The sequence below is a fragment of the Gossypium arboreum genome, chromosome 8, assembly GCF_025698485.1.
Source record: "Gossypium arboreum isolate Shixiya-1 chromosome 8, ASM2569848v2, whole genome shotgun sequence".
NCBI lineage: Eukaryota > Viridiplantae > Streptophyta > Magnoliopsida > Malvales > Malvaceae > Gossypium > Gossypium arboreum.
Window position 1 is genome coordinate 135,235,572 of NC_069077.1, and position 26,819 is coordinate 135,262,390.

Sequence of the window (26,819 nt, forward strand, 5' to 3'; positions counted from 1 at the left end):
CTTTTGTGATCCGTATACATATAACACTTCTCACCATATAAATAGTGTCTCCAAATTTTTAAGGCAAAAACAATTGCACTAACTCAAGATCATGTGTAGGGTAATTCTTTTCATGTGGTTTTAATTGCCGTGAAGCATAAGCCACTACCTTTCCATTGCATTAACACACAACCCAAACCACTTAAAGATGCATCATTGTACACAACATACGGTATACGATTACGGTTGAGTTAAGACTGGAGCTTCATTAACATTTTCTTTAATCGATCAAAGCTCACGACATTCATCGAGACCACATAAACTCAACATTCTTCGTAATAAACGAGTCATTGGTGAAGCAATCATGGAAAAATTCTTTATAAACGGCGATAGTATCCTACTAATCCCGAAAACTTCGCACTTCGATTACATTCTTGGTGTTTTCCAATTCACCACCGCCAAACTTTACTTGGATCCACACGAATTCCTTCAATTGATATAATATGACCCAGAAATCCAACCTCATGAAGCCAAAACTCACATTTACTAAATTTCGCATATAACCGTTTTTCTCTCAACGTCGTAGTACAATTCTCAAGTCTTTGTGCATGTTCGGATTCGTCTTTGAATAGACCAATATGTCATCAATAAATACCACCACAAATCTATCCAAATAAGACTGAAAAATTCGATTCATTAAATCCATAAATGCAGCAGGGCATTCGTTAAACCAAAAGGCATTACCAAAAATTCGTAGTGACCATACCGAGTTCAAAAGCGATCTTTGACACATCACACTCTTTAACATTCATTGATAATACCCGGATCTAAGGTCTATTTTGAGAACACTGCAGCACCTTTCAGTTGATCAAACAAATCATCGATACGAGGTAATGAATATTTATTTTAATTGTTACCTTATTCAACCGCTCTGTAATCAATACACAATCATAACGAACCATCTTTCTTTTTCACAAATAAGACAAAGCGCCCCAAGGTGATGTACTCGATTCGATGAACCCTTTATCCAATAACTCTTGCAACGTGTCTTCAACTCTTTTAACTCATTTGGTGCCATTCTATACGGTGTTATTGATATTGAGCTGCATGCGGAATTACATCAATTGTGAATTCAACCTCACGATCCGGGGTAAACCGGTAATTCCTCAGAAACACATCAAGTAAACTCATTAACAACCGACAATTGTTCCATCTTCAATTCGAACCCGAGTATCAAGAATATAAGCTAAAATGCTTCATTACCTTTCCGAATCAATTTTCGAGTGTAAAGGTGAAATAATTCGACATCATTCTTTTATCCCCAAACTTAGTGAAACTATTTCCCTATCGACATTTTAAATCAATCCGTTTTCTCTACAATTCACTATGGCATCGTGTTCAATCAACCAATCCATTCCAAGAATAACATCAAATTCTCGGAAAGGTAACAACATTAAATCGTGAGAGAATTCACGACCTTGTATTTTCGTGGACAATTCCGACATACTAAATTAACCAACACACTTTGCCCTAGTGGATTAGTGACTTGCAATTCAAGGTCATGGACTCAACAGTCATTTTCTTTCTCGACACTAATGCGGTGCAAATATATGAATGTGTAGATCCGGGATCAATTAAAGCATATCTGAGAATCATCAAAAGATAGAAATTACCGCTATCACATCCGGAGCGAAGCTTCTTCCCTTGCGGATAGCATATGTACGCAGGTACTCTTGTCTCGATCGAGTGCAGATATCTCCTTCCCGAATGAAACAGTCCAGAAGACTACTTTGACCTTAACGTTTACCTTTCGAGGAGTATTTGCTTGCTTCTTCCTTGTTCTCTATCTTCTTTAATAATTGAGGACAATCCGAATAAAATGATCAGTTCCACCACATTTATAGCAAGCTCGGCTCTTCCCCAACACTCACCAATATGAAATCTACCACAATTTTACATCTAAGTCTCGAATATTTTGCACACTACTAACACTAGCTGCTGGTTTCTTAGTTACTCCGACATCTTGTTGAGTCGTTTTACTTTTATTCGATCGTTCGGATTGTAACAGTCGACCGAATCATCTCGAACTTTTTAGCGGAAAAGTCGAAGTTGGTCTAGAGAAACTTCTTTTGTATACCTCTTTACCTCTTCTTTCTCTTTGCATCTTTTCATTATACACTTCTTCCATCTTTTGAGCTCGATCGATGAATCACAAATTCTCAAATCTCTGTACCTCCAATCATCATTTTGATTTCATCATTAAGCCCTTCTTCAAATCTAATGCACATTTCTTCCTCTGTCGATTTACAACATCCCGAGCATATCTCTTGAGATACACAAATTCTCTTTCATATTCGCCATTGTTTTATTCCCTTGTCGAAGATCAATAAATTCTCTTCTTCTTATCTAAATATCTCTTTCCCACATACTTCTTCTTAAATTCGTTTTGGAAGAATTCCCAAGTAAGTTTATCTGCGGTACCATTGCCTCAATGGTTTCCCACCAATTATACGCTTCTTCTTTCAATAATAAATCGCACATCCCAAATAGTCCTCCGGAGAACACATCATCTGCTTAAAACTCTCTCCAAACTATTTAACCAATACTCGCTTTAACCGGATCATCGTCCGATCTCCTCAAATTCTTCACTCCAAACTTTTCGAGTTTTTCAATTGGTGTTCTTTTGCTAGATTCATCTATTAAAGGAGGAGCAACAGGGGTTGTATGCTGGTGGTACAAGAGGGGAGGAGGAGGTTGTTGTGCGACTTCTTCCTTGTATTGTTTCATGATACCACCGATTCATTAATCCAGTAAATCATATTTTTAAGTTCTTCCTATCTCATCAAAGAAATCGAGACATTACCACTTGTTCCCTTTCGTAAGTCTCAGATTCTACTATTAACTTCCTCTTCCGACTAGCACCATCGGGTCTATCGGACATCTTTACAATCTATAACAAAAATTAGTAATTAGATCGGATCATTCACATCACACTATCATGATTTATATGGCATGTATTTTTAAACACTTTACACATCAAATTCGTTTCGAGAATCGACTAAACCAAAGCTCTGATACCAATGAATGTAACGCCCCCTTTACCCGAGACCGTCGCCGGAGTCGAGCACGAGGCATTACTAAACTTATTTGAGCACTTAAACAAATTCAAACATTTTATATCACACTTTCCAGACAAGCTGTCCAACTGCGTTACAGATGAAAAAAAATCATATCTCGAGTTACAAAACTTGAAATCTAAATCCGTAAATTTTTCCCAAATCTAGGCTCATATATCTACTTACTAATTTTTTTCTAGAATTTTTGGTTGGGCCAATTAGTACAGTTTATTAGTTGAAGTCTCCCCTGTTTCAGGGTTCGGCTGCTCTGACCCCTGTTCACTACGAACCAAATTTCTCCATGTACAGAATTCAAATAACCAAGACGTTTATTTCTATTAAAAATAGACTCAATAAGGAATCCATACATATATAGTATGACTCCTAATTAATTTTTTATAATTTTTAATGATTTTTACAAATCAGAATAGGGGAGTTCAAAATCACTCTGACCTTGTCTCACAAAAATTCAAATATCTCCTGATATGAAATCCTTTTGCTTACAACGTTTCTTCTATGTGAAACTAGATTCAATAAGATTTAATTTCATATTTTATTCAACCTATAATTATATTTTTATGATTTATGGTGAATTTTCAAACTCAGACTACTGCTACTAACCAAAAACTATTTTAGTACAAAATGTTGTTAACTAGTTTATAACATCTTTACTTCATTTCATTTAAACTCTATACATGCCATATAAATCTTCAAACATAAAACAAAAGCTACCGAAATTGATCTGGATAGTGTGCTTTGTTGTGTTGATCCGATCTACCCACTTCACTTTAAGTCAATCTACATAAAAATATTAAACACACACAAGTAAGCTTATTGAAGCTTAGTAAGTTCATAGGTTAAAAGTAATGCTTACCAAACATAATATTTCCAAACAATACCAAAACACTTACTAAAGTTTCCTGCGATTCATAACCATTGTTATAATAATTCACATAGTTGAGCTCAACAGTAACAACTACTCAATCTCTTTCATTTGGATCACTTCTCTTTTATTTCTTATAATCAAATTAGGAAACGGCTTACGAAATTGAGTACGTCATTGCTCAATGCCACGATTCACAACTCAGTATGGTTTTCCTCATTGAAATACCATACCTACATTTTTCAACTCGGTATGGGAAATGCCATACCTACATTTCTTAACTCAGTATGGATTTGATAATACCATACCTACATTTCACAGCTCAGTATGGATAATACCATACCTACATTTCACAACTCAGTATGGATGATACCATACCTACATTTCACACTTTTCCATGGAACAACCATGGTCTTATCCAATCAATTCATCACACGTCACGATCTGAACGTACTCAATCCTGCGTTTTCCTAATTTGCATTTCCACATTTATTCTTTCATTAACAAAATCTACACAATCCCACAACAAATTCGTATATAATAACACATTATAAACTTCAATCATTCACAAATAAACATCTAAATTCAACCATATGAACTTACCCGGCTAATTTGTAGAAGATATTGAAATTTTGGGACTATTCATAACTTTTTCTTTTCCTCGTTCTTCTTTGGATTCTTGATCTATAATATAAAATATTTCTACTCATTAGCATTTATTTGATTTCTATTTCACTTCACAATTTATGCTGTTCAAATTTCGAAATTGCACTTTTACCCCAAAATTTACAGTTTTCACAATTTAGTCCCTACTCAATTCACCCATCAATTGAACTAATTTTCTCAATTAACACTTTATTTTATCATTATAAACTATTTCAAAACCTTTTATATTCTGAATTTCAACAGCAACCTTCAATTCACAACTTTTTCACAATTAGGTCCTAAATATCATTTCCTATCAAAATCACTTAATAAAACCACCTTAATATGAAATTAGAACTTAAATTTCATAATAATTCATCATAAAATTCCCTTACCCATCCAGGGTAACTTCCAATTTCACCCATAAAATCAAAAACTAATGAATTCTACAAGTGGACCTAATTGTAAAAGTCATAAAAACATAAAATTATCAAGCAAAAGCAAGAATTAAACTCACATGATGTAAAAATATGAAAACCAGCTTTCTCCAGACCTTCTATGGCGTTTTGGCTGAGAAAATATGAAGAAATGTCTAGATTTTTCAATTACATCATTATTTAACTATTAAATTTTATCTATTTCCAATTTTGCCCTTGTTCACATTGTTTTCTTGCTTATTTCATACCCAAACCGTCCAGCCATTAACCTTTGGGTCTAATTGCTCTTTAAATCCATCTTTTAAATACTTAAGCTATTTACTCACAATTTAACAAATTTTGTGCTATTTTCAATTTAGTCCTTTTTAATTAATGAGCCATCCAAACGTTAAAAATTTCTAACGAAACTTTAATACTAACTCAATGACACTCCATAAATATTTATAAAAATATTTATAGCTCGATTTTCAACTTTGAGGTCTCGATACCTCATTTTTGACCCGTTTGACCTAATAAATTCTTTTAATTCACTAATTTCACCATTTGACAAATTCTTCTGAATTCTTACTTGACTCATAAATATTAAATTACTATCTTGTTCAATCTTATTTGTCGAATTTAGTGATCTCAAATCACCATTTCCGACACCACTGAAAATTAGGCCGTTACATTAACCGTTTTCAAATTCCTTTTATTGTTGTTCGTTTGAACTTTCTATGTGTTACTTATTTTAAAACTTTTATATATATATATATATATATATATCTCACTTTGGATTATGTTTATCTATTTTTGTTTAAATTGTTTTGTATATTATTATTATTAGTATTATTTTTAAATTTCTCTTTCACATATTATTTATTTCAAACGCTTTTATATGTTTTAAAGGGTCCTTTTATTTTACCTTATGTATTATTTTAATTCATTTAACATATTATTTATTTGAAATTTGCCTTATATATTATTTTATCCCAAATTGTTTATATTTTATTTATGTTAAATCTTTTTCACATATAGTTCTTCTTGAACCATTCTTTGGCATTATGTGTTTTGAATCTTAATCACTACATTTTTATTTATTTTAAACTTTTATCCTATTTGCCTTAAATCATTTTTTGTATATTATTTTATTTCGTTTGTTTTTGCCTATTGGTTGGTATAAAAATAATATACATTGTGAATATGGTCATTACATGCATTAGAAATTATTTATTGACATCTTCATATTGGGGCATTCATTAATATTGTATCTAATTCATGTTTCATTATTCCATGCGCCATTTTACACTCTTGTTTATTTAGTTCAAATCATATCGTGTATTAAGTTCCAACGTTTTACTCAATACGGATCGTTCGATTTTTATTCCAAACAAAATAAATACACGTCATTTTAAATTGCATATTTGCTATTATTTCATAAAAGGAAAATTCTCAAATAAAAATAATATTCAGTATTCAAAATTCGGGAAATCGTGCCCTAACTTACTGGGTTTCGATTTTTTTTTCGCGTTTAACCTAAATAACAGCATATTCTTTTAAATCATAATACGAGTGTTAAATAAAATGCTTACTCTCTGAGATTTGAGGTGTTGTGTCCTAACTCACTGAATATGACATCTTATTACCTCGAGATAAGTTTTTTTGCAAATAATGCAATATTTCGTGTTTGGAAATTTCGAGAAATCGTGCCCTACGTGTTGGGTTTCGATTTATCATTTGACCGAATAAATGGATATCCTTTTTAAAATATCAATGCATGAGTTTTGGAAATCATGAGATGATTTTGGGTATCGAAGGTTGGAAATGTCGTGTCCTACGTGTTGGACGTGATATTTTACTCCTTCGAAATAAGAGAATCTTAATATCCACTTCAAGTTAGCTAAACATTCATAAAAAGGGATCGTATTTCAAAATTTATTTTAAAGCTTTTTAATTTTCGATATTAAGACATTAATTAATCAATTAGGTACCAATTTTGGGCGTTACGAGGGTGCTAATACTTCCTCGTACGTAATCGACTCCCGAACCCGTTTTCTCAAATTTCGTAGGCCAAAATATCGTTTTAGTAAACTAAAATGTTTTATTAAAACAAGGGTGATCCGATCACACCCAATAAAGATCGGTGGCGACTCCCGTTTTAATTTTCACTTTCAAAACCAAAGTCGATTCCCGTTTTTAAAAAAAAAAATGGTTACGACACCACCCACTTTCAATTCATCTCCTTCTTCCATTGTTTTCATCAACGAAAGAAAAAAGCTAAGGTTCAACATTCGACCATTAAAAAGCAAGGTTTCAAGCTATTTTTATTAAAATTTTATAGGTTCTTGATTATAGGAGTTTGAATTAGCTAGCCCATGCATTAATTTGTTCAATTAACTAATATTTAGTAAGTTATCATTAGAGAGAAATTGATAATTTAGAGCTTAATTTGAAGGAATTGATAGTTAATATGTTTAGATGGTGAAAAGGACTAAATTGTAAAACTAAATAAGTTTGTTTGTTAACTTTGTAACAATTTATTATCCAAATGGTAATGATTAAATTTGTTAGGTCAAATTTACTATTAGTCATGTATTATGCGTATTATGAATTAATTATTGTTTTAATTTGATAATTTTAGTTCTTATATTTTTGAATGACGGTCATTAAATCCGTTGAAAGAAATAACACCATATTTTTAGTATCATATAAAATAAATAATAAGCTAATATGACATTACATATGTAATAATATGTTTACCCATAAATTTTTAAAAAATATGATTTAATTGAACAAATTTAACATATACCATTTAGGTAAAAACTAAAATTTTAAATTTAAGAAAATAAATAAACTAAAAATCATTGAATTAAAGTATAAAGATTACATCAATAATTTATGCATACTACAGGGACCTAATAAGACAAAATAATTTTATCATTTGAATTTAAAAACTTAAAAAGAAGCCATCATTTCCCTCCAATTCCGCACGCATTCTTTTGATTTTTCTTATTGCCATCTTCTTCATTACTCTGCACTACTCTTCAATATTATAAAAAAGAAAAGATCAAAAAGAAGAAAACAAGAGAAAAAGAAGGTATTTTATTCTCCGATCTCAATGGAACTCTATCAATCTTTTTTTTCTTTTCTCTTTTTTCCATTCTACGTTTTTGTTATTTCCGTTTGATTCTCGAGAATTTTTTTTTTAAAAAAAGTCGACCGTTTTCGTCTGTTGTTTGCTTTTTTATTGTATATATAAGATTGCAGATTTGTCTACTTGACTGATAGAATTGAAACCAACTAGAAAATCAAGTGGATAAATATTCGGATTCTTGTTTTGTTTCAGGTTCTCCGTGAAAATCGACTCTGCAATGTCAAATTTTGTTTACAAAACCAGGGAGTGTTACAGGTGAGAAATTGAACGATTATTTAATTTAATTTTATATACAAATTTTATGTTATGAACTAAGTAGTTTTGTGAATTTGCATTTTAGGGTTTCGAGCACTATTTTTACTCCCTTTAGGAAGGTTTTCTCGCTTAGTTTCTCACTTATTTTATCTTATTTTATTTCATTTCCATATGATCTAGTAACAAGCTAGTAATGAATTTTAGTTATCTTCATTATCTGATTTTGATGGGAAAAAAGAATGATAAGCAAGTTTTATGTGTGTTATACTCTTCATTTTTCTTGAGGTATCCACATCAGATAGATATCTAGATACTGATACAAGGATATAATTCTTCATTTTTCTTGACGTATCAATTTTGGACACTCAGTCACTTCTGAGTTTGAGTAACTTAAGATGTTGGAGTTTTGGAACAATATTAATTAGTCTTATGGAGCATTGGAAGACTAATTCTATATTAATTAGGAATAGAATGGAGATGAGTTTTGTCATAACTGCAAACAACCTTGTATATTCATATGCTTTGCTCAATAACTATAGAATTTGGGAATATGAGATAGGTTGATTCTTTGTCTAAATCAGAAGTTTTAACCAGTTTGTACAATTTTGCAATTAACAAGGTTCATGTAAGAAATATACAGTCAATCTGGATCAATACATTAGTTTGAATATTGACTAGTTTCAAGCTTTTTGGCTGTGATGTAACATTATTTACTTTCATCCGGAATTAGCATCGCCTCTGTTATTGCCCTTTTGGTTCTTTCAATCAAGACCGTGGCTTTGTACATTGGGATTTCTCATAGAAGTATATTGCTAACATATTTGATGCCGCTGGCATAGCGATTGTTATGTAAATTAAGTCTTTTATTAGCATATGGAAATTGTTGGGATTTCGTTTCAGATATTTTATCTTTCTATGCAATTTTTAAGTGTTGCAATGAGCATTTTGTTTCATTATGTTGAACAATTATTTCATTTAACAATACTTCGGAAACCGGCTTCATTTCTCATCTCGTTTGTTCTTGCATTTAAAAGTCCTTTATTTTCTGATTTCGTCTCTATTAGCTGTTTTGTTTCATTCAATGCCACTACCATGTAAATAATATGTAAATAATACTTGTATGATCAGAATGCTGCATTTCTGAAATTGTGGTATATAGAAATGGTTACAGATCTCTTTGGCCATCTTCATTACTCTTATTTTGTCCTGTGCATGCACCAGCAAAGTATCCTGGTTTTGTTATAATGTACTTGCAACATGTCATGGTCTTAGGTTAATTAAACATGGGATCTGGAACACAAACTTTCCAACACCGCTTGCTGTCTGTGAAATTGTGGCCACCTAGTCATAGCACGAGGCTAATGCTTGTAGAGCGGATGACGAAGAATCTTACTACTCCATCCATTTTCTCTAGAAATTGTGGCATATTAAGTAATGATGAGGCCGAGGAGGATGCCAAGAAAATGGAAGAGTTAGCTTTTGCTGCTGCGGATCAACATTACAAGAAGGAGCCTGATGGTGATGGAAGTTCTGCAGTGCAAATATATGCCAAAGAATCCAGTAGACTGGTGCTGGAAGTTATTAAAAGAGGCCCAAAAGTTAATGGAGGGTTGGCAGATAGAGCTACTGATCTTCGTGGAACCGTTTTTGATATATCAGGAGGTCGCCGGGCATTTATAGGGGCAGAGGAGGCTAAGGAACTATTGAGACCACTGGGAGAGGCAGGAAATTCCTATACTAAGATATGTTTTAGCAACAGAAGTTTTGGTTTAGATGCTGCAAATGTTGCTGCACCTATCTTATCAACCATTAAAGATCAGTTGACAGAGGTAGACCTTTCGGATTTTATTGCAGGAAGGCCAGAGTCGGAAGCTCTCGATGTTATGAACATTTTTTCTTCAGTCCTGGAAGGTTGTCACTTGAGGTACCTGAATCTTTCAAACAATGCCTTGGGTGAAAAAGGCGTCCGGGCATTTGGGGCACTTCTAAAGTCACAGAATAGTTTACAGGAACTTTATTTGATGAACGATGGTATATCGGAAGAAGCTGCACGAGCGGTTTCCGAGCTAATTCCTTCTACTGAGAAACTGAAAGTACTTCATTTTCATAATAACATGACAGGGGATGAAGGTGCGTTCACTATCTCCGAGATAGTGAAACGCTCCTGTTCATTGGAGGATTTCCGATGTTCTTCTACAAGAGTTGGCCCGGATGGTGGTCTGGCCTTAGCTGAAGCACTAAAGAGATGCGCACATTTAAAGAAACTTGATCTACGTGACAACATGTTTGGTGTTGAAGCTGGAGTTGCTTTGAGTAAAGCAATCTCTCAATTCACAGATCTCACTGAGGTTTACCTCAGTTACTTGAACCTTGAAGATGAAGGAACCGAGGCACTTGCCAATGCTCTAAAACACTCTGCACCTTCACTTGAAGTTCTTGAAATGGCTGGAAACGACATTACAGCCAAAGGCACCGCTTCCTTAGCAGCCTGCATCGCATCGAAACAGTTCCTTACGAAATTAAACTTAGCCGAGAATGAACTTAAGGATGAAGGAGCTATTTTGATTGCCAATGCATTAGGAGAGGATCATGGTCAGTTGAATGAAGTTGATATGAGCACGAATGCCATTAGGCGAGCCGGTGGTAGACATTTGGCTCAGGTGGTCGTGAAAAAACCCGGGTTCAAGTTGCTGAATATCAATGGAAATTTCATATCCGACGAAGGGATAGATGAGGTGAAGGAAATATTTAAAGGTTCCCTCGATATGCTGGGACCTTTGGACGAGAATGATCCAGAAGGAGAAGGTGATGAGGAAGAGGAAGATGAAGACGAGGAGGAGAATGCAGAACATGAGAAGGAATTGGAATCCAAGCTTAAGGATCTCAAAATCAACCCATGAGAAGAGTTTGCTGGGAACTGGATTCATTTCAAGCTTTTCTATTCCGTTTGCTTCATGTTTTATATTTAAAATTTAATCCAATACTTTTAAGTAATTTAATTAGGTTAAAACTAATTTGTATTCTTATGCGATGGATGGATCATGTATATTAAATTTATAATGTTTTTATAATATTAATTTTCTTTAAAAATTTAATAAATTTCTTAAAATTCATTAATTAATTTAAAAATAATATAATTACAAAATATTTTTAAAAATATTTAAAATCATTTATATTAAAGTTATTTAATTTTAAAAATATTTAATATTAAAATAATACAAAAGTTCATCATGAATATTAATAATATTATATTACAATTTAAATAATATTATTTATAATTTTTTACATGTTATTTATTTTATATATTGTTAAGTTAATCTATTTTAATATTATAAATTATTAATATTCTATTTTTGGTAATTTTGTATTTATATTTATTTTAGTTTAATAAATGAGTGTAATTAATTTTCATTATATTTGAATTCAATTGGATAAATATTATTATTATTATAACATTAAAACTTAATTTAATTAAGTAAAATATTAAAAATAAAGAGATAATTTATTTAAAATTAATTTTATATTTTAACATACAAAATTATAAAAAATTAAAAATGAAATAACTTTTAAAAATTAAAAGGTAAGAGGTAAAAAGTAATATATCCAAATTATAAGTAAATGTTTAAATTGAGTGCCATATGTCAAAAAAAACATGTAAGGTAAACATGATTATTATTTTAAGATCATATTGCTATTGCTATAGTATATATACATTTGTCAACGTAGCATGCTTACTTTCCATCAATTCCATCAATTATGTGTCACGTTAAGTTGGGATAATTTAATTAACATGCTAAATTGAAAACTTTTGATAAAAAATAAAACTTTGATTTTTTTGTAAAATTCATGTTCTTTGTAACATTAAATTTTTGGTTAAAATCTAGCATAGGTCTTTGTACTCTTTACAAAATAGGAATTCAAGTTTAATTATTACTACTGTTAATTTTTGTTAAATTTATTGATGTGAAATTTTGAAATAAATAAAATACTCACTTTATCGCAATATAATTAAAAAGTTGATATTATAATGAATTTAAATTTAATAAAATAATCTTAACAATGTTAACGGTTGTATCTAAATTTTGAAATCTTAAAAAAATATAAAGATTAAATTCTTAATTTATAAAAAACCAAAAATTTATGACATATTTTAACTTAATTTTTATTATATAATTATAAAATTGATATTTAAAAAGTAAATTTCTTTAGAAAAAAGAAACATCAAACTGTAAATCAAATTCCTTAAAATAATTTAAAGTAAATGAACTACCAAATGGGAGTATTCCAGCTTAAAGAAACTCAAGCTTGACTCAAAATTTAAGGGTGGACTGAATTTTACTTTAAAAAATAAAAACTCGATATCGATTCAATTTAAATATTGAATTGTCCGAGTAGGTTTGAAAATGTGAATCCTCAGAGTAGGTTTGAAAATGTCTTTAATATTATTTTTGTTTTTAATATATTTAAATAAAAGGTTAAATATAGAATTAGTACTTGAAGTTATTAACTTTTCTTAAATTGGTACTTAAAATTTTTTTAACCTAATTTGATACTTGAACATTTTTTTCATCCACTAATTTAGTATTTAAACTAACGGTGTTAAAATTTTACTGATGTGATAGCACTACCACTAATACACTGCCACTTGTCGCCCTCCCAAGACTGGACATTTTTATTTTTTTTTTACCGATTCTTTTAAATATTATTACTTAATAATATTATTTCCTTTTAAGACATATTTTATTCCTTTAAAAAATTTTCTTCGTCATCGTCTTCAACCTCTTTTTTCTTCTATCTCTTTCGTTTTTCTCTCTTTTGTTCATTTGTTTCTTCCTATTTGATCATCTCTTTCGTTTTCTCCTTCACTTTTTCGTTTCCTATCACTTTCGTTTGCAACGTGAATAGAGTTGTGTGCTCTCTTTCGTTTTCCATCTCTTTCACGTCTTAACGGAACGCGCTTAAGGGTTTTCTACGACTATTGCGGTTTAAGGGCTCCCGTTTGTAATGCGAATACTCCACGGAACAAAGGGAGAAACTTTTTTGGTTGTGCAAACTGAGCGAACTTCAAAAAGATAAATTTTTGCTTTTTAATTGTTGGGTTGATGGAAATTAGGGTTCAAATTTTGGTCCGTTATTGTTGGGTGTGTAAAAAATAAAGAGTTTTGTGATTTGAGTTGAAGCATTTGTGCAATTTTGTTTACTTTCATTTTGTTGCAACTTGGGTTGAAGAATTATTCTACAAATTTTAATATTTTAATGTGTTTATTGTATGTAAGAAAACAGACCGGGGGTTGTGATAATGATTCAAAATTGAAGCAGGGGGAAAAACTTTGTTTATGAAAAAAAATCCAATATAAACCACATCACATGGAAAAAGAAAAAAATAATGAAACCTCAATTGAATACTCAAGAAGACTGAAAAAGATTGAAGATTGAAAAAAAACCCAAATTAGAGTAATCGATGATGAAACCAGAATTCTCTCAGTGAGATAATGAACAATTTTTTTAGATCATAAAGGTTTCTTCAGGAATCTATGAAAACCCTTCACTAACCTATGCATGAATGTATTTGAATGGATCTTTAATCTTTTAAGAATTATTTGAATCGTTTTTTTCTAATTAAAGGAATCCCGTCAAAAAATTAAAAATTGTTTTTGGGAGTGCGATCAAAATCTTAATGCCGTTAGTTTCAGGACTAAATTTGTGGATTAAAAAAAATTATGGTACTAATCTGAGATAAAAAACTGTCAGTACCAATTCTGAAGAAATGGACAATTTTGGATATTAATTTTGTATTTAACCCTGGAATAAAATAAATAAAAATGAAATAAAATCAAACATCTATTTGGTTTCTTTTTTTTCTTTTTTCAAAGACGTAATGTATTAAACGTGGAAAAACCCGTATCATTTAATTGAAAGCAGGTGATAGTGAAAGAATGATGAAAGATATGGTTGATACCGACAGCTTCACTGTCTGTTGTTTCCAAATGTCAAAAATTGTCTCTTTCTCTCCCACGTATATAATCCACCCAAACCCACCAATCTTCAATGCTCAAATCACCTTACCTGAAAGAAACAACACAACAAAATGGTGCGAAACGTCGTCGCATTAGCTCCCACAATCATGATGTCGTTGTCGTCGCCGAGGGACATCGTATTTGGCCCCGATGACCTCCCTTTTGGCACAGTTGAGTGGTTCGCTTACGCCGGATTGTCGTGCTTGTTGGTGATCTTCGCCGGGATAATGTCGGGACTTACCTTGGGGTTGATGTCTTTGGGTCTCGTCGAGCTTGAAATTCTACAGAGAAGCGGTACCATCGTCGAGAAGAAACAAGTTTGTAAGACCTTACGTATTTTGCTTTTATTAGTAAATGATAGTACTTCGCTTCACTCGTTCAATTGTAAGTGAGTTCCGAGTTATTTGAGTTTGAATTCAAATCGGTTGTGGTTGAGTGAATTATCTTTTTGTTCTTTAATCGAAGCGTGCATGAGCATTGTATAAATGAGTCTACCGAAGCGAGTTTTATTAATTTAATCTTTAACTTCAATTGAACTTGAGCTTTAAAAGTGGGACTCGGGTCACATTCGAGCTCCTGTTTCTTACTATTTTAGTTTCGGGTCGGCTCGATTACATCCATAGTTTTTAAGTTTTTCTTTAATTCTCAAGAGATGTCTCTCTCTTTCATGTCTCTGCAGCTGCTATTTTACCAGTCGTGAAAAAACAGCATCAACTTCTTGTAACTTTGCTTCTTTGCAATGCTTGTGCAATGGAGGTGAACAATTTATCTGTTTTCTTTACAAAAATTAGTGATTTTTTTTATTTTTATTATTATTTAAAAAAAAAAAAAACTAAAGCATTCCTGGATTTATCCTTATTCGTTGGATTTTGTGTTTCTGCAGGCCCTTCCTATATCCCTTGATAAAATCTTTCACCCCTTTGTTGCAGTGTTGCTGTCTGTTACTTTTGTTCTAGCCTTTGGAGAGGTACTATGTTTTTTTGTGCTTCACTTTTCATGTATTTATGTTCGGACTTTGATGCAAGTGTTGGACAAGGGAATGTATCGATACGAGTATATTCATTTTTCTCTAAGTTTACCATGGATTTGGAGGATCCTTGGAGGCTCATATCTCCAGTCATATACACCGGTGTTTCAAGAAAAATGAAGAGTTGGACCCTCTAAGGACACTATATCTGCATGGAAAAATATGGGAAACTTGAACATGCCCGTGTTTAACACATACTTGTGTACAACACTTGCACATGAGTCCGAGTAGAATAACTTAAGCATGTAGATTGAGATTTGTTTATTTTATTACCACTGTGAATCAGATTATTCCACAAGCAATATGTTCAAGATATGGACTCTCTGTTGGTGCAAGTTTCGTGTGGCTTGTGCGTATTCTGATGATAGTTTGTTATCCAATTGCTTACCCTGTTGGAAAGGTAATATCCCAATGAGTTGTGTTTGAAATTCCTTAGATGTATTATATTTCTTGAAAGCTGTAGGTTTATTGGATATGAAATAATGTTTCAGATTTTAACCCAGCAGTCCTGGACTCGAGAAAATACATGAACATGGCATGAATACATGAATTGTTATGGTTAAGAAATAAACATGTGTGCTTGAATTTCATATTGCTTTAATGGACATGGTTTTTAGGTTCTAGATGTTGTGATTGGCCATGGTGATGTTTTCTTTAGACGAGCTCAGTTAAAAGCCCTTGTTTCTATCCACAGCCAAGAGGTAATTGCTTGGACCAGACAAGATAGTTTTGCTTAAAACAAGTTTAGTCTTATGTTACTCACTCGGGTTTGAGTGTCGAATACAGGTATCTCTCCGGGCGCAAATATGTTCAATCATTTCTAAGATTTTTCATGTATTTCGAGGGTAGTTGGAGGATCAAATCCTTGTACCCATGTTTGAATGTGTGTTGGATATGAGTGTTAAACATGAGTATGTAAAAGAAAAATGAAGAGTCGGAACAACACAATTTGTGTTTGGTTCATTTGAATTTTCAGTAACTTGTCACTATTTTTGTACTTGCTTAGGCTGGCAAGGGTGGTGAACTAACACATGATGAGACAACCATCATTAGTGGTGCACTGGATTTAACTGAAAAGGTAATTATACCATGTCCGAAAATGTGTCAGAAATTAGTGTTTGATAGCTAAGTTACTCAGATTCAGGTGTGGGTCTTGAATATGAGTATGAGTTAGATATGGTATTTTTATTTTTTTAAAAAACTCTTTCAAGTATTTGGAGGGTTCTTGGATGGTCATACCTGTATACTCACGTCTGGAAATGTGTCGGACACATATATCAAACACAAATACTTAAAAGCACAGACACATACACATATTATGTTGTTCTGGCCCTTCATTTATCTTGAAGCACTCGTGTTTGGCATTCGTGTCTGACACATGGTATAGGGATATGACCTCCAAGATTTTCCAACACAAGGAAAAACTTGGAAAAATCTGATTATGCTCATGTTAGACTCATACCCGTATATAACGCTCACCTGAGTCCAAGTTATATAGCAATTAATTAGTTTGACGTCCAATTTTCCACTTAGGGATAACTAAGAACCTGATAAGAGTTCATTGCACTGTCCTTTTCAAAGTGATTGAATCCTAATGCTTTTTAGATCTTGCAGACTGCAGAGGAGGCTATGACACCAATTGAATCGACATTTTCCTTGGACGTAAATTCGAAATTGAATTGGTGAGTTTCAGTTAGATGGTGTTCTTTTATGTTGCCAAATCATTAGTGCTTCTTCATCTTGCATGGTTGGTAACTCATATCACTTGGGCTCGAGTGTGATTGTTGGACATAAGTATGTGTTCCGGTATCTACTTTAAAGATCATCTCCTCTTAAAGTGGTAAAGTTCTGGTGAATAATAGGACCCCTCAAAGGTGGTTTATACATAAAGTGCTTCGTCTACTAGTATACTGCTATGTTGTTCCAACTTTTTATTTTTCGTGAAGTACTCATGTTCAATACTTGTGTCTGGCACATGGGTATAGGGATATGATCTCCATTTGGGATGGAAAAACTAAGCAAATTTTCACTATACCTGTATTGACACATATTGTATCCTACACTCGCACCTGAGTTCAACTAACATAGATGTATTATATTGAAGTTAGGTTTTCAATGAATTTGTCTACCCTTTTTCTGATGCAGGGAAGCAATTGGAAAAATTCTTGCACATGGTCATAGTCGTATCCCCATTTATGCCGGGAATCCAAAAAACATCATTGGGCTATTATTGGTGTGTTTAATAACGCATTGAATTTCTTACAGTTTTATTTATGTTGAAAATTTTGTGTTAAAGGTTGCTAGTTTGATGTGGAATCATTTTCCCTTTCTTCGGTTCTTATAAATCCTCCTTTGTTTTTGAGATGTAGGTTAAAAGTCTTCTCACTATACGAGCTGAGATGGAGACTCCGGTCAGTTCTGTTTCAATCCGGAGGATTCTTAGGTATACACTCATTACATTATAATGTTTCTGAATAAATTCTCATGCATTGACATACCAGGGTTCCAGCACAGATGCCTTTGTATGATATCCTCAATGAATTTCAAAAGGGAAGCAGTCATATGGCAACTGTAGTGAAGGTTAAAGGAAAGACCAAAGACCTTCAATTTGTTGATGATGGAGAGAGATTTGGCAATCATAAAGTCACCAACCGGAATTCTCAACTAACTGATCCTTTGCTGACCAAACAAGATAGTGTTTTAGTCGATGTCGAGAAATCTTCAGCCGTCAAGGAAACTATGAATACTTTGCAACGTTTTTCAGAGGATACCGAAGATGGGGAAGTCATTGGTATCATTACCTTAGAAGATGTATTTGAAGAACTTCTTCAAGTAAGTGCTGCTTCCATCACTTTCCTCCATCTCTTATTTATCTTCGAATATGTCATGCATTTGATGATATCTTTCTGCATTGTAGGAGGAAATTGTAGATGAGACCGATGTATATGTTGATGTACATAAAAGGTACAATACCATTCGGGTTAAGTAGCTTTTTTATTCACTGTCACTCTTTCAGTTTTGCTAATTATATCATCCAACATGAAACAAATTCTTCAAGGATACGCGTCGCTGCTGCTGCTGCTGTTGCTTCATCTGTTGCACGGGCTCCATCGGATCGAAGATTGATCGGCCAAAAGCCTACAGTAAGTACACAATGTTTATTTCTTGATATCATGTTTCTCTTGCATGCATCATTTGATCATATTGAGGTGATGTGGGACCTAGGAACAGTGTGCATGTTGGATATCAATATATGTTTGATATGGGCATATTTATTTTAAAACTTGTATATGTATTTGAAGGGTTATATCTATATCCATTTCTAAATATGTGTCAAACATGAATACTTCAAAGAAAATGAAGAGTCGGAGCAACATAAATTGTATCTCTGTAAATAGCACAATGAAGGGAAACTTTTGAGCTATGCATCTTTGGAGGGTTATATACTTGCACCCATGTCCAAATATGCGTCAAATCTCGAAAGATAAAACAAAGGTTCGGAGCAACATAGTATTTGAGACTTTGCCAGATGTGGCTAATAATTTGGAAATAGAACATATAAGCTTTTGGACTTTTATCGATCAGCAAATGAGAAATTTCCGTTATTCATTAATTTTAGCTTTCAATATCCTTTCAGGGTGTTCAAAGCAAGCAAGCCAAATGAACAAAGAAGATTCAAGAACTGGGAGATCGCTAGTTTAACCAGGGAACCCTTTGCAGTTACCATCTAGAGATCTTAGCTAGTCGAAATAGAATCGGATTCGTGTGTTTTTTCGATCTTGCTTTTGTCTGTTGTAAATTCTCGAATTAGTTTGTGTATATTGCAGATTATGCATGTAGTTCAGAGTGAGAAAATTAGGGGAAGTCTTGTATGTGGTAGTGTTACTAGTTCCACCAGCAAAACCGGCTACCTATGTATGAATATGAACCCTAAATATGGTTTTCTTGTACTCAGAATCGAATTCGTGTTTTTCTCGATCTCACTATCATCGGTTGTTGATCTCAAATGAAATTTTTATATATTTGGAGGACACAAGTATAATAAATATTTTTTAATTAAATTAATAGAAAAATGACTTCATTTATTAATAATATAATTTTAACAATTAATTTGATGAAATTAAAAATATGTGACTGAGTTAGAGTTTGAAGACTGTGGGAACCCAAATTTACCCGGCCCCTACAAAACCCAATTAAACCCATTAACCCCAAAACCTATTTCCTACCTCTCAAGCCCAATACCCAAACAAAAGCCCAAACCCTCTAACCCAATGACATACCCCTAAACTGACCCAACTAGCCTAAAATTAGGGTTTCAGAATTTGAAACCCTAAACCACCTAATTCCACCGCCTCCAATCACATCGCCAGTGCAAGTGGCACCTGCCTCCACCGCCGTTCACCTGCAGCATTAAAAGAGAAAGGACAGTGTGCAGAAGAAAAAGAAAAAACACTTGTAAAAACAGGCTATATAAACGAAAGAAGGATGGGGTGTGAGGGACTTTTTTTTTTTCTCTTCTCTTTCTCTCTCGGGTTCTTGATATTTCTTTCTTTTTTCGAAATATAAGAGGAAAATGATAACAAAGGGCTTCAAGAAAAACTCAGATTTACAGCAAGGAATATTAAAGACCAATCAAAAGGTCTATTTACTGTTTTATTTTCCCCTTTTCTCGTTTTTTTTTTTTGAATTTATTGGCATATATCATTGATATTTCATTAGAAATAACACACATACATTAAATAAATATAAAAAAATACAGCAAAAAAAATAAAAAGGATCATACAATTTTTAACACCGGCAGATGCGGTTGGCCGTGTAATGAGCTACCCAGCGAGGCGATGGTAGGACCCCGGCCGATTTCGATTTTCTCAGAATTCACTAATTTTCATGGTGTCGAAATGGTGATTTGAGATCACTAAATTCGACAAATAAGATTGAACAAGATAGTAATTTAATATTTATGAGTCAAGTAAGAATTTAGAAGAATTTGTGAAATGGTGAAATTAGTGAATTAAAAGAATTTATTAGGTCAAGCGGGTCAAAAATGAGGTATCGAGACCTCAAAGTTGAAAATCGAGCTATAAATATTTTTATAAATATTTATGGAGTGTCATTGAGTTAGTATTAAAGTTTAGTTAGAAAATTTTAACGTTTGGATGGCTAATTAATTGAAAAGGATTAAATTGAAAATAGCACAAAATTTGTTACATTGTGAGTAAATAGCTTAAGTATTTAAAAGATGGATTTAAAGAGCAATTAGACCCAAAGGTTAATGGCTGGACGGTTTGGGTATGAAATAAGCAAGAAAACAATGTGAACAAGGGCAAAATTGGAAATAGATAAAAGTTAATAGTTAAATAATGATGTAATTGAAAAATCTAGACATTTTCTTCATAATTTCTCAGCCAAAACGCCATAGAAGGTCTGGAGAAAGCTGGTTTTCATATTTTTACATCATGTGAGTCTAATTCTTGCTTTTCTTGATAATTTTATGTTTTATGACTTTTACAATTAGGTCCACTTGTAGAATTCATTAGTTTTTGATTTTATGGGTGAAATTGGAAGTTACCCTGGATGGATAAGGGAATTTTATGATGAATTATTATGAAATTTAAGTTCTAATTTCATATTAAGGTGGTTTTATTAAGTGATTTTGATAGGAAATGATATTTAGGACCTAATTGTGAAAAAGTTGTGAATTGAAGGTTGCTGTTGAAATTCAGAATATAAAAGGTTTTGAAATAGTTTATAATGATAAAATAAAGTGTTAATTGAGAAAAATTAGTTCAATTGATGGGTGAATTGAGTAGGGACTAAATTGTGAAAACTGTAAATTTTGGGGTAAAAGTGCAATTTCGAAATTTGAACAGCATAAATTGTGAAGTGAAATAGAAATCAAATAAATGCTAATGAGTAGAAATATTTTATATTATAGATCAAGAATCCAAAGAAGAACGAGGAAAAGAAAAGTTGCGGAATAGTCCCAAAATTTCAATATCTTCTACAAATTAGCGGGTAAGTTCATATGGTTGAATTTAGATGTTTATTTGTGAATGATTGAAGTTTATAATGTGTTATTATATACTGAATTTGTTGTGGGATTGTGTAGATTTTGTTAATGAAAGAATAAATGTGGAAATGCAAATTAGGAAAAACGCAGGATTGAGTACGTTCAGATCGTGACGTGTGATGAATTGATTGGATAAGACCATGGTTGTTCCATGGCAAAGTGTGAAATGTAGGTATGGTATTATCCATCTTGAGTGTGAAATGTAGGTATGGTATTATCCATCTTGAAACATGAAATGTAGGTATGGTATTATCAAATCCATCTTGAGTTAAGAAATGTAGGTATGGCATTTCCCATACCGAGTTGAAAAATGTAGGTATGGTATTTCAATGAGGAAAACCATACTGAGTTGTGAATCGTGGCATTGAGCAACGACATACTCAATTTCGTAAGCTGTTTCCTAATTTGATTATAAGAAATAAAGAGAAGTGATCCAAATGAAAGAGATTGAGTAGTTGTTTCTTGTTGAGCTCAACTATGTGAATTATTATAACAATGGTTGTGAATCGCAGGAAACTTTAGTAAATGTTTTGGTATTGTTTGGAAATATTATGTTTGGTAAGCATTACTTTTAACCTATGAACTTACTAAGCTTCAATAAGCTTACTTGTGTGTGTTTAATATTTTTATGTAGATTGACTTGAAGTGAAGTGGGTAGATCGGATCAACACAACAAAGCACACTATCCAGATCAATTCGGTAGCTTTTGTTTTATGTTTGAAGATTTATATGGCATGTATAGAGTTTGAATGAATTGAAGTAAAGATGTTATAAACTAGTTAACAATATTTGTACTAAAATAGTTTTCGGTAAGTAGCAGTAGTTTGACTTTGAAAATCACTAAAAATAGTAGAAATGGAATTAAATAATGAATAAATTATGGAATCGAATCTCGATGAGTCTATTTTCATATGGAAGAAGCAAAACAGGTATATGAGCTATATTTTATGAGATGTTTAAATTTTTGTGAAACAGGGCCAGAGCAATTTCTAGATCCCCTGTTCTGACTTTGGAAATTCACCATAAATTTTACAAAGATAATTAGAAGTCATACTTTATATGTACAGATTCCTTATTGAGTTTAGTTTTATTAGAGACAAACGGCATAGTCATTGAAGCTCTGTACAGAGAGATATCTGATTCGTAATACACAAAGGTCAGAGTAGTCAAACCCTGAAACAGGGAGATTTTAAATAATAAACTGTACTAATTGGCTTGACCAAAATTCTAGAAAAAATTGGTAAGTAGATATATGAGTATAAATTCAGAGAAAATTTACGGATTTGGATTTCGAGTTTTATAACTCGAGATATGAATTATTTAGCAACTATGACACAGTTGGACAGCTTGTCTGGAAAGTGTGATATAAATTGTTTGAATTTGTTTAAGTGCTCAAATAAGTTTAGTAATGCCTCGTGCTCGACTCCGACGATGGTCTCGGGTAAAGGGGGCGTTACATTTATTGGTATCAGAGCTTCGGTTTAGCCGATTCTCGGAATATGTATGATGTGAAAAGTATCTAGAATTACATGCCATATAAATCTGTGATAGTGTGCTGTGTATGATCCGATCTAATCCTTGTTTTTATTATAGATTATCTTGATTTGAAAAGATGTCGATAGACCAGAACAAACCGAGCAAGAAGTAGTTAATAGCGAGTACAAACCTCGAACAAGGAACAAGTAGTGAAGCTCCAATTTCATTGATGCGAGAACAAGAACTCAAAAATATGATTTATGGATTCATGAATCAGTGGTATAATGAGAATGTGCGAGAAAGAAATCAGACTCCGCAACCTCCTCCCCCTATCTCAACATCTGTAGTACCCCCGGTTGCTCCTCCACCTCCTCCGATAACTGAATCTAGCAAAAGAACACCAATTGAAAAACTCAGAAAGTTTGGAGCTGAAGAATTTCGAGGGAGATCGGACGATGATCCGGTTAAAGCGAGTATTGGTTAAAGAGTTTGGAGAGTTTTAAACAGATGATGTGTTCTCCGGAGGATTATTTGGGATGTGCGTTTAGCTATTGAAAGAAGAAGCGTATAATTGGTGGGAAACCATTGAGGCAAATGGTACTGCAGATAAACTTACACAGGAATTCTTCCAAAACGAATTTAAGAAGAAGTATGTGGGAAAGAGATATTTAGATAAGAAGAAGAGAATTTCTTGATCTTCGACAAGGAATAAAATAGTGGCGAATATGAAAGAGAATTTGTGTATCTCAAGAGATATGCTCGGGATGTTTAAAAGCGAGAGGAAGAAATGTGCATTAGATTTGAAGAAGGGCTTAATGATGAAATCGAATGATGATTGGAGGTACAGAGATTCGGAATTTGTGATTCTGTCGATCGAGCTCAAAAGATGGAAGAAGTGTATAATGAGAAAGATGCAAAGAGAAAGAAGAGGTAAAGAGGTATACAAAAGAAGTTTCTCTAGACCAACTTCGACTTTTTCGCTAAAAAGTTCGAAATGATTCAGTCGACTGTTATAATCCGAACGATCGAATAACGATAAAACGACTCAACAAGATGTTGGAGTAACTAAGAAACCAGCAGACTAGTGTTAGTAGTGTGCAAAATATTCGAGACTTAGATGTAAAAATTGTGGTAGATTTCATATTGGTGAGTGTTGGGGAAGAGCCGAGCTTGCTATAAATGTGGTGGAACTGATCATTTTATTCGGACTGTCCTCAATTATTAAAGAAGATAGAGAACAAGGGAGAAGCAAGCAAATACTCCTCGAAGGTAAACGTTCAGTCCAAGTAGTGCTCTGGGACTGTTCATTCGAGAACGAGAGATACTACTGACCGATCGAGACAAGAGTACCTGCGTACATATGCTATCCGGCAAGGGAAGAAGCTTCGCTCCGGATGTGATAGCTGGTAATTTCTATCTTTTGATGATTCTGTATGCTTTAATTGATCCCGGATCTACACATTTATATATTTGCCTTTGCATTAGTGTCGAAAAGAAAATGATATTGAGTCCATCGACCTTGAATTGCAAGTCACTAATCCACTAGGGCAAAGTGTGTTGGTTAATTTAATATGTCGGAATTGTCCTTTGAAAATACAAGGTCGTGAATTCTCTGCTGATTTAATGTTGTTACCTTTCCGAGAATTTGATGTTATTCTTGGAATGGATTGGTTGATTGAACACGATGCCATAGTGAATTGTAGAGAAAACGGATTGATTTAAAATGTCGATGGGAAATAGTTTCATTGAGTTTGGGGATAAAAGAATGATGTCGGATTATTTCACCTTTATACTCGAAAATTGATTCGGAAAGGTAATAAAGCATTTCTAGCTTATATTCTTGATACTCGGGGTTCTGAATTGAAGATGGAACAATTGTCAGTTGTTAATGAGTTTACTGATGTGTTTCCTGAGGAATTACCTGGTTTACCCCCAGATCGTGAGGTTGAATTCACAATTGATGTAATTCCGGGTACAGCTCCAATATCAATAACACCGTATAGAATGGCACCAGCTGAGTTAAAAGAGTTGAAGACACAGTTGCAAGAGTTATTGGATAAAGGGTTCATCAGACCGAGTACATCACCTTGGGGCGCACCTGTCTTATTTGTGAAAAAGAAAGATGGTTCGTTGCGATTGTGTATTGATTACAGGCAGTTGAATAAGGTAACAATTAAAAATAAATATCCATTACCTCGTATCGATGATTTGTTTGATCAACTGAAAGGTCTTTGCAGTGTTTTCAAAATAGACCCTTAGATCTGGGTATTATCATTGAAGGTTAAAGAGTGTGATGTGCCAAAGAGCGCTTTTGAACTCGGTATGGTCACTACGAATTTTTGGTAATGCCTTTTGGTTTAACGAATGCCCCTGCTGCATTTATGGATTTAATGAATCGAATTTTTCAGTCTTATTTGGATAGATTTGTGGTGGTATTTATTGATGACATATTGGTCTATTCAAAGACGAGAATCCGAACATGCACTGAGACTTGAGAATTGTACTACAGACTTTGAGAGAAAAACAGTTATATGCGAAATTTAGTAAATGTGAGTTTTGGCTTCATGAGGTTGGATTTCTGGGTCATATTATATCAGCTGAAGGAATTCGTGTGGATCCAAGTAAAGTTTGGCGGTGGTGAATTGGAAAACACCAAGAATGTAAGCGAAGTGCGAAGTTTTCGGGATTAGCAGGATACTATCGCCGTTTTGTAAAGAATTTTTCCATGATTGCTTCACCAATGACTCGTTTATTACGAGAAGAATGTTGAGTTTATGTGGTCGATGAATGTCGTGAGCTTTGATCGATTAAAGAAAATGTTAATGAAGCTCCGGTCTTAACTCAACCGAATCGTATACCGTATGTTGTGTCTGATGATGCATCTTTAAGTGGTTTGGGTTGTGTGTTAATGCAATCGGGAAAGGTAGTGGCTTATGCTTCACGGCAATTAAAACCACATGAAAAGAATTACCCTACACATGATCTTGAGTTATTTGCAATTGTTTTTGCCTTAAAATTTGGAGACACTATTTATATGGTGAGAAGTGTTATATGTATACGGATCACAAAAGTTTGAAATACTTAATGACTCGAAGGAACCGAACTTAAGAGCAGAGGCGGTGGTTAGAGTTCTTTGAAAGACTATGATTTGGTTATTGACTATCATCCAGGAAAGCTAATGTAGTTCTTGATGCATCGAGTCGAAAGTCATCCTTGTTTGCACTTCCTGCAATGAATGCTCATTTGGCTCTTAATGAAGAAGGTGTTGTATTAGTAGAATTGAAGGTAAAACCAATGTTTCTTCAACAAATTCGAAGCTGCAGAATGAAGATCCAAAATTGGTTTGAAACGACAAATGGTTCGGGATAATTTAGATTCGAGTTCAATATTGATGATGAAGGTATATTGCGCTATCATAATAGGATTTGTGTTCCCAATAATTCGATTTAAAGAATGATATTCTTTCAAGCACATAATAGTATGTATTCTATTCATCCGGTAGTACAAAAATGTATGGTGATCTGAAAAAGACATATTGGTGGCTCGGTATGAAAAGAGAAATTTCGAATTTATTGCAAAATGTTTGATTTGCCGCAAGTTAAAGCGAGCATCAAGTGCCAACGGGTTTATTACAACCCATTATGATTCCTGAATGGAAGTGGGAGCATATTTCAATGGATTTTGTGTCGATTGCTGTGACTCAGAAAGAAAGATTCGATATGGGTGATTGTTGATAGATTGACAAAGTCAAGACACTTTATTCAAATCGAATAGATTTTTC

The 26,819-nt window shown here is 33.2% G+C and overlaps 2 protein-coding genes across 3 annotated transcripts; both read left to right on the forward strand.

Moving 5' to 3' along the window:
- The first annotated feature begins 7,994 nt into the window (after window positions 1-7,994).
- LOC108469043 (RAN GTPase-activating protein 1-like) lies at window positions 7,995-11,538 on the forward strand. The gene is made up of 3 exons (XM_017769929.2): window positions 7,995-8,136; window positions 8,386-8,448; window positions 9,721-11,538. The coding sequence occupies exon 3, from the start codon at window positions 9,732-9,734 to the stop codon at window positions 11,346-11,348; it is 1,617 nt and encodes a 538-aa protein (XP_017625418.1). The 5' UTR covers window positions 7,995-8,136; window positions 8,386-8,448; window positions 9,721-9,731; the 3' UTR covers window positions 11,349-11,538.
- Window positions 11,539-14,349: 2,811 nt separating this feature from the next.
- On the forward strand, window positions 14,350-19,449 carry LOC108468140 (DUF21 domain-containing protein At4g14240-like). Of its 2 annotated transcripts, XM_017769004.2 has the most exons (13): window positions 14,350-14,786; window positions 15,145-15,221; window positions 15,349-15,432; window positions 15,779-15,892; window positions 16,110-16,193; window positions 16,499-16,570; window positions 17,107-17,174; window positions 17,638-17,725; window positions 17,862-17,935; window positions 17,994-18,324; window positions 18,410-18,456; window positions 18,551-18,635; window positions 19,130-19,449. In XM_017769004.2, the coding sequence occupies exons 1-13, from the start codon at window positions 14,537-14,539 to the stop codon at window positions 19,154-19,156; spliced, it is 1,401 nt and encodes a 466-aa protein (XP_017624493.1). In that variant the 5' UTR covers window positions 14,350-14,536; the 3' UTR covers window positions 19,157-19,449. The 2 variants fall into 2 exon arrangements, with proteins under 2 accessions (XP_017624493.1, XP_017624494.1); XM_017769005.2 differs by lacking the exon at window positions 16,110-16,193.
- The last annotated feature ends 7,370 nt before the right edge of the window (window positions 19,450-26,819 follow it).

Bases quoted from the DNA above. Each gene is read 5' to 3' on its own strand.
- LOC108468140 (XM_017769004.2), top strand. From the start codon at position 14,537: ATGGTGCGAAACGTCGTCGCATTAGCTCCCACAATCATGATGTCGTTG. The intron at 15,893-16,109 runs GTAATATCCCAA...CATGGTTTTTAG, and splicing joins TTGCTTACCCTGTTGGAAAG to GTTCTAGATGTTGTGATTGG. The intron at 16,194-16,498 runs GTAATTGCTTGG...GTACTTGCTTAG, and splicing joins TTTCTATCCACAGCCAAGAG to GCTGGCAAGGGTGGTGAACT.
- LOC108469043 (XM_017769929.2), top strand. From the start codon at position 9,732: ATGGGATCTGGAACACAAACTTTCCAACACCGCTTGCTGTCTGTGAAA.